At 38.2% G+C, this 12235-nt stretch overlaps 1 protein-coding gene across 2 annotated transcripts in view; it reads right to left on the reverse strand.

Annotated features, from left to right (window-relative positions):
- Positions 1 to 12235, reverse strand: part of HSDL2 (hydroxysteroid dehydrogenase like 2) — a 59348-nt gene that overhangs the window by 35159 nt on the left and 11954 nt on the right. For both annotated transcript variants that reach the window (XM_059142311.1, XM_059142312.1), the window contains exons 4-6: positions 7605 to 7719; positions 1429 to 1532; positions 646 to 744 (exon numbers count right to left, since the gene is read on the reverse strand). In XM_059142311.1, coding sequence (XP_058998294.1) covers positions 646 to 744; positions 1429 to 1532; positions 7605 to 7719 — 318 coding nt within the window. The remainder of the gene's footprint in view (positions 1 to 645; positions 745 to 1428; positions 1533 to 7604; positions 7720 to 12235) is intronic.

A 12235-nucleotide genomic window follows, 5' to 3' on the forward strand; every position in this document is an offset into this window, starting at 1 on the left:
GTGTACACTTATCCTGATGAGCACTGAGTAACGCAGAGAATTGTTTAGTCACTGTATTGTACACTTGAAATTAACATAGCAATGAATGTTAACTATACCGGAATTAAAAAATAAAAAAGGCAGGTAGCTGTTTATAACTTTAAAATCCAGAAGCACTTCTATACCCTAGCACCAAAGGGAAAATATAATTTTTTAAAAAACTACCATCTAGTATTGTGGCTGCCCCAACATGAGACTTACTAGAATACTTTCCTTTCCCCAATCTTCCCATGCTTGTTTAAGCCCTTCAGAATTCAATTACTTCCATATTTCGCCCTCCCCCAACCTCTAAGTTTTAAAAACAGAGTTCAGGAGTGCCTGGGTGGTGCAGCTGGTTGAGTGTATGATTCTTGATTTGGGGTCAGGTCATGATCTCAGGGTCATGAGATCAAGCCCCAATTCTCTCTCTCTCCCTCTCCATCTGCCCCGCAACCGCCCCTACCCCACACTCATGCCTCTAGCGTGCTAACTCTCCCTTTCTCTCAAAAAAGAAAAAAGAAAAAAAAGTTTGTTTCCCACCTCAATCTACCTGCCCAAGATGTATCTCAAAGTGTCAAGGACAATAAATGAGACTCCAATCTGGATTTTTTTTTTTTAAATACATACCTGTTTTCGGCCATAATGCATTCACTGCAATTTCACCCTTAAATTCTTCTGCCATTCCAAGCACACACATAGACATACCATACTTAGCAATGGTATAAGCTGAAAGAAACCACAAAGAAAAGCGCTTAATTAAGAAACAACTCTGTGAGTATAAATAACCACTTTCTATGGCTACACTGCTAGTAAAACAAGAACAAAAAGTTGCAGATTTGTTTAATCTAGTCAATTAAAACAGAACTTCTTTCAGCTTTGCCCTGTGGCTTTCTAATTACCTGTCTAAATTTTAGTGAATTATATGTACAAAGAAGAAGTATCTGATGTAACTATTTTAAAGGAGGCACCTCTACATAAATCTTGTAATTTAATGCATACTCACCTCAAATTATTTGTTTGCTGTGAAAGGAAAAGTACTTCATAGTTTCCAACAACTTTATTGAAGAATAAGTTATATATGATAAAACACACCCACTGAGATGTGAGGGAGCTTTCTGGAATGATGGAAATCTGTATCTGGATTTGGGTATTGGTTATACAGGTGTATACATTTGTCATAACTCTTTAAACAGAACCATTGAGATCTCTGCATTTTATTGAATGTAAATTATACTTCAGTGGTTTAAATTACAGGTTAAAGTTTAAGAATCTAGTTTTGAAAGTACTTTTGATTCTACATAGAAAAGTTAATGTTGAAGGCTATGTAAAAATTGTGATTACATCATAGAAACACTGATTTAATGCAAAACAAGTTAACAAAACAAAACAGCCTCTCAACATACCACCTACCACAGTGCTGTTTGAACCACATGGGATTTAGGTTCAGCGGTGGGCTGAGATTGAGGATATGAGCAATTTTACTCTTTTTCAAGTAAGGAATACAAGCTTTAGATCTGAAAGCAAAAGAAAACACATCAAGTTAATAGATTTCTAACAACCTCCCCACTTCTCAAAATTATTATATTTATTTTTAAAGATTTCATTTATTTGAGAGAACATGCACAAGAGCAGAGGGGGAGAGGGAGAGAAAGAATTTCAAGCAGACTCCCGGCTGAGCAGGGAGCCTGATGCAGGCGCTCAGTCTCCCAAGCCTGAGATCATGACCTGAGCCAAAATCAAGAGTTGGATGCTTAACCAACTGAGCCACCCAGGCATCCCTAAGATTGTATTTTAAAGTACTTCTACAGAGCAACTAAACCTAGTCAGCAATCTGTAGGCTGCTTTTGTTTGTTTGCATTTACTTTCCTAAAATGAAGGTAGGAAAAGCAGTAATTTTCACTTTTTTGAAACTTTACTTGATAGCCTAAAAAATTATCTGCTTGGTGAAAATAATAAAATCCTTGGCACATTAGCCTTAACTCCAACTGAAGCTGTCCTCAACTACATCCTTCCAATTCTCCTCCCACCAACACACACACACACATGCGCGTGCGGCGCGTGCATGGTTTTCAGCAAGCTAATGTCCTTGCCAGCCAGCACGGGCAGTACTATGGTAAAGAACAAGGTGCTCGGGTCAGACAGAGTGGGGTTCAAATCTTTCTTCTTCCCCTTCATCAAGTGATCTCAGGCAAAATATATTCTAATTCTCAGTTTTCCCATTTGTTTAAGTGTTGGTAATATCTGCTACCATCTAGGACTGACCAAGGGATTAAAATGAGATGATAAATATTAAATACTTAGAACAGTACATATTAAACATGAAATAAACAACTGCTATTATTCGTATAATGTATACTGATTTATTTCATCTTAGTAGATGTGGTATTCCTTCTTTTTTTTTTTTTTTAAGATTTTATTCATTCATTTGACAGAGAGAGATCACAAGCAGACAGAGAGGCAGGCAGAGAGAGAGGGAAGCAGGCTCCCCGCCGAGCAGAGAGCCCGATGCGGGACTTGATCCCAGGACCCTGAGATCATGACCTGAGCCAAAGGCAGTGGCCTAACCCACCGAGCCACCCAGGCGCCCTGTGGTATTCCTTCTAAGCTGGAACTCTAATTTAGTAACACAACTCCCAATACATTCCCAAATTTAGTTTGCACTAATATGCAATGCAGTATACCTTTGAGATGAATATTTAGTTTTTATATTTTTTAAAAAACTATTCAAAATGGTAGGTAATTTATTTTTTTTAAACTTAGATTCAACATTTTTAATTTATTAATGATTAAGCTACACTGTGTTATTAAGCTGTAACACTGTGTAGCTTAAAATTATATAGCTTTTAGTTTTATTTCACATTCAGTAATTTCTAGGACTTTGAACTAGTTGATTCTTGTTTGTGTTTTTTTTTTATTAACTAATGTACAACATACTTATTACCATTTGCAATGTCTTTTCAGGTCTAGAAACCAAATACAATCAGTATCACTAAAAGGTTTTATACATACTGTTTTTCCTTTCCAAAAGTGCTTCACTTTCATGGGAGTGAGCTGGGGAGGGGAAAACACTATTACAGCTGATATTCATTAAACCAATGAAGCTAAAATCTCCACAGGAAAAACCAAATCTATTCCAGGCAATAAGATCATGACTACATTTTATATCCAAGGAAAGAGCTCATTTCAATTACATTATAAACATGAGCTTCTCCTTTGATCTTTTAGACAAAACCTTTCCATCTGCACTTTGCCTAACTGGACCTTAACATTACTAATCCTAAATCAGTTGCATTTTTACGAGCAACATGCTCAATCTTATGTATTAAAGACAATTAGCACCACACTTAGATACTAATAACTAAAGCTTAATAAAATAGTTAAGTTTACTGAAAACTTACTGCATGCTAGGCACTGTACTTATTACCCTTCCATGAATTATTTTACTTAATTAGGCTCACAAGCTCAATAGGCATTTAAGTAAATGAATAAAGTGAGCTGGGTGTAGGGGAAAAAAATTAACTGTTCAGAAATGCACCTGAACTTTATTATTCAATTTCTATAAGCATTTAACATGATACAAACACCTATAACACTGGAGATTATATATTTAAAACTTAAAAATGCAAATTAAGGGTTTGTCTTCTATCTCATCTCTGCCACAGGGCTCTGGGTGCCAGGGATCAGGAAAGAGCTCTAGATCCTCGCTGAAACCTCCAAACAGGTCAGCTCTTTGGTCCTTGCCCCCACTCTCTCCCAGGCTTGCCTGAGAAAATAATCTACGCTTTCCTTCCATGAATAAATGAGTGTCACTAAATAAAAAACAAAATAAAAATTAAAATGGAAATGTTTCATTATCAATTTTCACTTTCATAACTTGTAACTTTCACAGAGGGCCAAAAGCCTGACACCTTGTCCTTGATCCAAAGAGCAACATCAGGTCTTTTCATTTGGCATTGCAATACCCTTTAACTGGGAAAAATATTTAGTATTATTTAAAAAATAGCTGTTCCAGGGGCACCTAGCTGGCTCGGTCAGTAGAGCATGCGACTCTTGATCTCAGGGTCGTGAGATGAAGTCCTACATTCAGCATGGAACCTACTTTTAAAAATAAAATAAATAAAACAAGATAAAGTAACAGCTGTCCCGAAATGCAGGAACTTTTAACAATGAATAGAATCTTTACTTTAAAAAAGGCTTCTGGGGCGCCTGGGTGGCTCAGTGGTTTGGGCTGCTGCCTTCGGCTCGGGTCATGATCTCAGGGTCCTGGGATCAAGCCCCGCATCGGGCTCCCTGCTCCGCGGGAAGCCTGCTTCCCTCTCTCTCTCTCTCTCTCTGCCTGCCTCTCTGCCTACTTGTGATCTCTGTCAAATAAATAAATAAAATCTTTAAAAAAAATAAATAAAAAAAATAAAAAAAAAATTAAAAAGTCTTCTTATTTTAGAGTATCTCTTCCTGGGACATTTGTAGATCTGCTATTCCAATGTACTCATATTTAGTTTTGAGTACATTAGTGCCCTATGGCTCATATGTTCCATCAGTAGTTCTCCAACTATACACGTAGTATTCATTGAGAAATGTACCTGAACAAAGTAAGTCATTTTCTCAGTTTGAAAATCAGGGGTTTTTTTGCTTTGTTTTGAACTGAACCTTCAAATCTGTAACTGCAGGAATGCAGTTTAAGCCATTTTTGGAGAATGATCGTGGTATAGGAAAGGGGCCAGGCTGTCCTTGCCAAATGGGTTTTCCAAAGATGTAATTTCACAAGGAATGAGCAATGAGAATCAGACATTTGTGTTTAGTTAGTCATAATGTTGACTGATAAAGCTAAGTCTTTGATCCAATCTTTGTATGGAAATTGAGTTGAGAATTCTCTCAGGGGTAGCAAAAAACAGCTGATTTCTTTTAAATTAAAACCAAAATCTTGGGGCACCTGGATGGGTTACTCGCTTAAGTGTCTGCCTTCAGCTCAGGCCCCACTTCAGGCTCCCTGATCAGTGGGGAGTCCGCTTCTCCCTCTCCCCCTACTCATGTTCTCTCTCTCCCTCTCTCTCTCTCTCTCATACACACATACACACACACTCACTCACTCTCTCAAATAAATAAAATCTTTTAAAAAAACAAACAAACAAAATCTCTTCAACAATACAACACAGCCACATAACCTTGTTACATACCAGAGGATCACGTTTCTAGTCAACATTAGTAAAGCAGTTAACTGTGGTTCAAACCATGGAAGTGTGTTTAGTTCTTAAATTTGTAACACAGTCCATTTTTAACTTTTTAAAGCAAGAGCAATTCCCAATGAACAATACGATGACCAAAATTATTTTCTGCATCTCCGTGAACCATTTCTACATTAGTGTTTAAAGTTTAAAGCTAACACTGACCATTCATGACAGCTTAAAGTTAACACTGAGCATCGCAACAGCACTGTCTACAATTATGGTTACTACGATTTTGACAAATCTATATTAAACTTCCTAAGATGTCTCTCAGTGCTTAACAAGTCATTTCCATGCTCGTGTCATGGGACCAGTCTAAAAGTTTTTTTTTTTTTTTTTTAAATCATGTCAAAATTCTCCTGATACCTTAGGTAAATAAAACTTGGTCAGTAGAATGTTTATATCCGTGGCTTCATCATCTACAATTGAAACCGTCATGAATGATTTAATTTCTCACAAATCATGTCCTTTTAAGCCTTAATTCAACATGCTGAGCAACAGTATTCCTGCTTAGGTTTATATTTTTGAATGTTTGTATTTAATCAAAATTCTTTCACGAAGTTACCATCTGTAAAAGGTTTTGAGGCCCAGATAATTTCTTCATGTAACACACGACTGCATCACAGAGCAGCGCGGCTGGTTTTATTTGAAAATAAACACAAATCCTATTGAAGTGTTAGTTCTTTTTCTATATAAGTCTTTCACCACAATCTTTTCTGTATGTTTGCCATAGTTCTTACTATGGTTGGATTCACAGTGATTTCCATTCAATAGAGATAGACTTTACATACTGAATTTATAGAAATATGCCCCACGTCTACAAAGAAGTAAGCTCTCACTCATTTTACTTGAACATATGGCACTCTTGGCGTATGTCTCATCTTCCCACTTCAGACAAGACACATGGGTATGAGAAATATTTTACTTCCCTCTTTAAGAAAAATAGCAGGGCAAGCAAACGAGATAAAAATGGTAACTTTTTAGCCTGTCCTCAGTTTCAGGTATCTAGGAGTCACACTGCAATGTAACAAAAGGCTAAAGCTAATGTCTCTAATGAGCCAGTCCATACTCAGCCACTCTGCTATGTGCCTAACTGTTGCTATGTGGGGATGCTGTGGCCAGATTTTCCAATGCTTCAAGAAAAGCTAGAAATCTGGAATTTTGTGTAAATCTGATCTTTTTCATATGCACAGCTAATAAAATTCTGAGCTAATAAAGGTGCTAATAAAAACAAATTGTTTTACTCTGTCAGGGCCCAGTTTTGCAGACCCAACAAAATATATCTCTAAGAGGAAAGTCCCAGATTAACAACAAATTTTACATTTAACCCTCACAACCAATCCTGTGACATACTTCATTGTCCCCATTTCACAAAGGAGGAAAAAGAATCTGCAAGAAGTTAAGTTTCTTGAAAAAAAGTCACGAGATAGCACATACTTGAATCTAACTCCAAAGCCCAAGGTCTTAATCAGTCCTAACCCATTTTATGTATAACTGTACGGCAGGTACATGTAAGATACATGCGCGGACAAACAAGTTCTATACTGATCTTTCCTTAAGTCCACATGAAAAAATGATAGAACCTGAGAGTCAACAAATAAAAAGTGGACAAACAAGAGTGGATTGTTTGACCGATTCAGAACAGATCACAACTACATCTGGTTTCATTCTGTATCCTGTATTCACCCTGATATTCCCCAAAATAGCCTTTACTCTCTGTTATATTAAAATGTGATTCATAGGGGCACCTGGGTGGCTCAGTGGGTTAAGCCTCTGCCTTCAGCTCAGGTCATGATCTCAGTGTCCTGGGATCGAGTCCCACATCAGGTTCTCTGCTTGGCAGGGAGCCTGCTTTCCCCCTCTCTCTCTGCCTGCCAATCTGCCTACTTGTGATCTCTCTCTCTCTCTCTGTCAAATAAATAAATAAAATCTTTTTAAAAAATGGGATTCATAGACAATTAAACTAATATAACAATCATGTTAACTATACTGGAATTAAAATTAAAAACTTAATAAAAATAGAAAAAATGTGGTTCATAATGAGCTTCCTATGATTTACATAACTATAACCAGTGTTTTTCAGAGAAAGCAAAGACTACTGCTGATTTGAATACTCAGAAGAGTTGGCATGCATTCATGCAAATGTTTGAAAACGTTTGAGCTATACTTCAGACTTTATTAGATTCACAGAGAAAGGAGCTCTGAATAAAACTATTTAAAATACCATTTACTGACTTGGAGCACTTTAAAGCCTTTAAAACAAGTGACTAGGTTTTAAACTGTATTGCTAATCTGGTTCAAGTCTGTTCACAACAAGTTCTCTGAAAACACATTGCAAGATTCTCCCCAACCACTGTAACTTACGTCAGAAAGGTGCCTCTGGTGTTGACATTCATCATCAAATCCACTCTCTTTGTAGGTGTTTCCAATGTGCTGGTCAAACTAATAGCACTGGCATTGTTCACCAAAACATCAATTCCTGTTTTCAAATAACCAACTTCCCATTAATGGAATTTTAACTTTATAACAAAAAGAAATTAAAACATTCATTCTATATAGTTGAACACTAAGTTGGTTCACAAATACTTCTTTTAGATAATATGACTGACAATATACCAATGCAAGCAAGATTTGATGGCTGTGGCGAAACACCCAAATTATTTTCATTGGCACAATGGAGAAAGCCAATCTCCAGAGCTCCACCTGAAACCACAAAGAGGCTTAGTCCTCAGTGGTTTGTAGCTTCTATTCCTAATTTGTTCTCTTATCTCCTGGTCTTCTCTCCTTATCTCCAAGAACTTTAGGTTAACTTCCTAAAGTTTTCCCTTCTCTCTAGCATCTTTCCAAGGCCCTCCCCAAATCCAAGCTCACTAGTCTCCCTTACTTTAATAAAAGAGGTCCTTCCTGGTCTTGGGAACTAGGAAAAGAGAAAACACCTAGAGTGAATTTTCAATTCTAGGCAAATCATCAAAGCATATCAAGTTTGTTTTAGTAATTCATACACAAAATTAATCTAGAATAATGATTATTTATGCATATTCTGTCGGCCCCTCATTATGTAACAGAATCTTGTTTAGGAGTTTAATTACAAGTTTTAGTTACAAGTTTAGTTAAATAATGTTAAATGAAAATAGTAAAATATGAAAGTATCTTAAAACACTTCTCTGTTTCTCCATGATTCACACTTCTTTTTAAAGGGCACTTAATATTCAGTTAAATAGAAATATCACAACTTCTATTGTGGGCTTAGACTGTTGCAATAAACATTTCCTGTTGTCCTCCTTACCAAGCCCCGCTCTCACAATGTGTGGATAATGTATTTTGGTCCTAAGCACCCTTTTTTCATACACGGTATTATAAAATCTTGATCCCATAGTCATTCCTCAATTTCCATATTCTTCTGTATAAACTCTGTGTTGCTAATGTTTTTTCTTTTTTCTTTTTTTTTTAAGGTTTTATTTATTTATTTAAAAGATTTTATTTATTTATTTGACAGAGAGAGACATAGCGAGAGAGGGAACACAAGCAGGGGGAGTGGTAGAGGGAGAAGCAGGTCTCCTGCTGAGCAGGGAGCCCTATGGAGGACTCAATCCCTGGACCTTGGGACCATGACCTGAGCTGAAGGCAGACACTTAACGATTGAGCCACCCAGGCGCCCTGGTAATGTTTTCTTAAAATGTGTCCTTAGGACTAACTTTGGACTCAACAACATTACATCTTATAACTCCATTATAACAAATCTCAACTCAAGCAAGTCATCCACATATCTGAGGCAAGTTCTAGATTCTGTGACTAGCAACCTCCTAGATTGAACATAATGATGGTTATCTTCACAAATAGCAATGATCAATGAAAAGAACATTTTTTAAAAGATTTTATTTATTTATTTGACAGACAAGAGATCACAAGTAGGTAGAGAGGCAGGCAGAGAGAGAGGAAGAAGCAGGCTCCCCATGAGGCAGAGAGCCTGACGTGGGGCTCCATCTCAGGACCCTGGGATCATGACCTGAGCCGAAGGCAGAGGCTTTAACTCACTGAGCCACCCAGGCGCCCCATATGAAGAGCATATTTAAATCAGGACACACTTGTCAATCCACAAAGCTATGAGCTGCTCAGCCTACCACTGAAAGATAATCAGTGAGTGGCTACAGTACAAAGGCACTCTGCTAGGGCCTGGGAGGCAAGAAAGATGATTCTCACTAAGGAAGCCAGGTGGGAGCAAAGCGAATTGAGGAGAGGTCTGAGTGAGAGGCTGACCTGATGGGTATATACACCACCCTGTGTAGAACTACCCTCTTCAGAGAGATGAAGCTAGTAAGGGTTGACCCAATCAATAGATTCCTTAAGCAAATTCAGACTTTATTGACTTCATCTCTCTCACTATGTGGTAATAAGTGACAAAGATGTTAGCAGAGCAAACATCTGGGCTCAAAAGCAAAGAGAGTAGATGAGAAATGGGGATATACTGACATGGTAAACTATGTTTGACTTGCCAGTGATAAAGGAAAAAATAGTTTTAATAAAGAGGTAGGTCAGAATTTCTACACTCAGATGGCCCAAATTAAAATGGATCAGGGAACAATAGTGAAAAGTAATGCACAAGCAAAAAAAAAATTATATATATATATATACACACGCACGTATGTATATATATAATTTTTTATATATATACACATATATATGTGTGCGTGTGCGTGTATATATATATATATATATATATATATATATATATATATATGCATGCTTCAGGGGGAAAAGAAAGGTTGCAGAAAAGAATGATTCTATGGTTTATAAAAGAGCATAATTTGTGGCGCCTGGGTGGCTCAGTGGGTTAAAGCCTCTGCCTTCGGCTCAGATCATGGTCCCAGGGTCCCGGGATCAAGCCCCACATCGGGCTCTCTGCTCAGCGGGGAGCCTGCTTCCTCCTCTCTCTGACTGCCTCTCTGCCTACTTGTAATCTCTGTCAAATAAATAAATAAAAATCTTAAAAAAAAAAAAAAAGAGCATAATTTACTCAAGGCCTGGAAAACTTTGAAGGTGAGGGAAGGCAGGGTGACAGGGAGCACCCTGTAGGCACAAGTTTGAAAGCATTATCAACTGTTCAGGATTTTGTTAAAGACAATTCTCCAGCAGAGAGAAATATCGGGAAAAAGTAAAGTCTTCCCAAAAGGCAGAATTCAAAGCCCCAGAGAATCCCCAAACAGAAGGTCACAATGGTAGCAACCACAGCATGCAACTAAAACCAAACAAACAAAAAAATCAAGGCTTCGCATCTTCATGGAAAAAGAGTACAGAGGGGGAAAAAAAAAAAGGAGCAGCTTATGAATCATTTCTTGTAAATGTGGCATCCTTAATAGTTATATGAGAGGGGCAGCTGAGTGGCTGAACAGAATTCCCTCTTCATTGTGCATTGTTATGCCAGGAAAGCAGAAACTGATGGGTAAAAGGAAAGCAAAAATTTTTAAATACATCAAAGTGGATACTAAGGAGGAGGAAAGAAAATCTTAGACAAGACTTCAGAGCAGAGATAACTCCACTGCAAATCTGTAAATTTATCAAAAAGAAAGTGTGTTTGGGGCGCCTGGGTGGCTCAGTGGGTTAAAGCCTCTGCTTTCGGCTCAGGTCATGATCCCAGGGTCCTGGGATCGAGCCCCGCATCGGGCTCTCTGCTCCAGGAGAAGCCTGCTTCCTCCTCTCTCTGCCTGCCTCTCTGCTTACCTGTGATTTCTCTCTGTCAAATAAATAAATAAAATCTTTAAAAAAAAAAAAAAAAAAAGAAAGTGTGTTTCAGCTGACCTTCTCAATAATAAGTAGCAAAATAGGGGCAGGGCCTGGGTGGCGATGTCCTCTGAGCATCCGACTGTTGGTTTTGGCTCACTTTGGTATCAGGGTTGTGAGATTGAGACTGGGTTGGTCTGTGCACTCAGCGCGGAGTCAGCTTAGGTTTCTCTCCCTCTTCCTCTGCCCCTCCTCTGTGCGCCCATGCGAGCACACACTTTCTCTCTTTCTCTCTAATAAATAAAAATCTTAAAACAAAGTATTAAAACATACTGGGAGATATTTTGTTTCCCCTCAAAGGTATGGAAAACATATCCTCTTAACTGAAAACTAAACTCTGTGCTCCGGCCCTTTATAAAGTAGTACTCTGCGGTGAAAGTTATAAACACAAGTCATGCTGACAATAAGATATTTTTTCCCATTGGTCAATATCTTTCACACATACATATATACAGTCTCTGGAATATTATAGGGGGAGCAGGGAAGAGTGGTAACAGTTTGGGCAGGATTTGGACTTGGCCAGGTGCCTTGGTATAATACCATCAAAGCTTTAGCTCACTCCCAACACCTGCCTTCTAGAAGTTTATGAACTAAATGAGGAAAAAAAATACTAAGATCTAAAGCAGTACAACAGAGGCGCCTGAGGGGCTCAGCTGGTTAGGTGTCCTACTCTTGATTTAGGCTCAGGTCATGATCTCAGGGTTGTGAGACTGAACTCGGTGTCAGGCTCCATGCCTGGTGGGGAGTGTACTTGATATTCTCTCCCTCTCCCTCTATTCCCCACACCCCAGATCTCTCTCTCTCTTTCTAAATTAAAATAAATCTTTTAAAAAAATAAAGCAGGGGGACCAGGGTGGCTCAGTTGTTAAGTGTCTGCCTTCGGCTCAGGTCATGATTCCAGGCTCCTCAGATCGAGACCCATATCGGCCTCCCTGCTATGTGGGAAGCCTGCTTCTCCCTCTCCCCCTCCTCCTGCTTGTGTTCCCTCTCTCTGTGTCAAGTTTAAAAAAAAAAAATCTTAAAAAAAATAAAGTAGTGCAAGATAAGGATCAAAGGAATATTTTAGGAATTCAGAAAAAGAAAAATACACTTCTGACTAGTTGGCATGGTGAGGAAATTGGCTTCATGAAGGAGATAAGATATAACCACAGAAAGGTGGGATTTCACAGACAGAGAAGGGAGCATTCAGGTAGGAATGGAGATGGACAGGTAGGCAC

Source organism: Mustela lutreola, chromosome 12 (genome assembly GCF_030435805.1).
Source record: "Mustela lutreola isolate mMusLut2 chromosome 12, mMusLut2.pri, whole genome shotgun sequence".
Lineage (NCBI taxonomy): Eukaryota > Metazoa > Chordata > Mammalia > Carnivora > Mustelidae > Mustela > Mustela lutreola.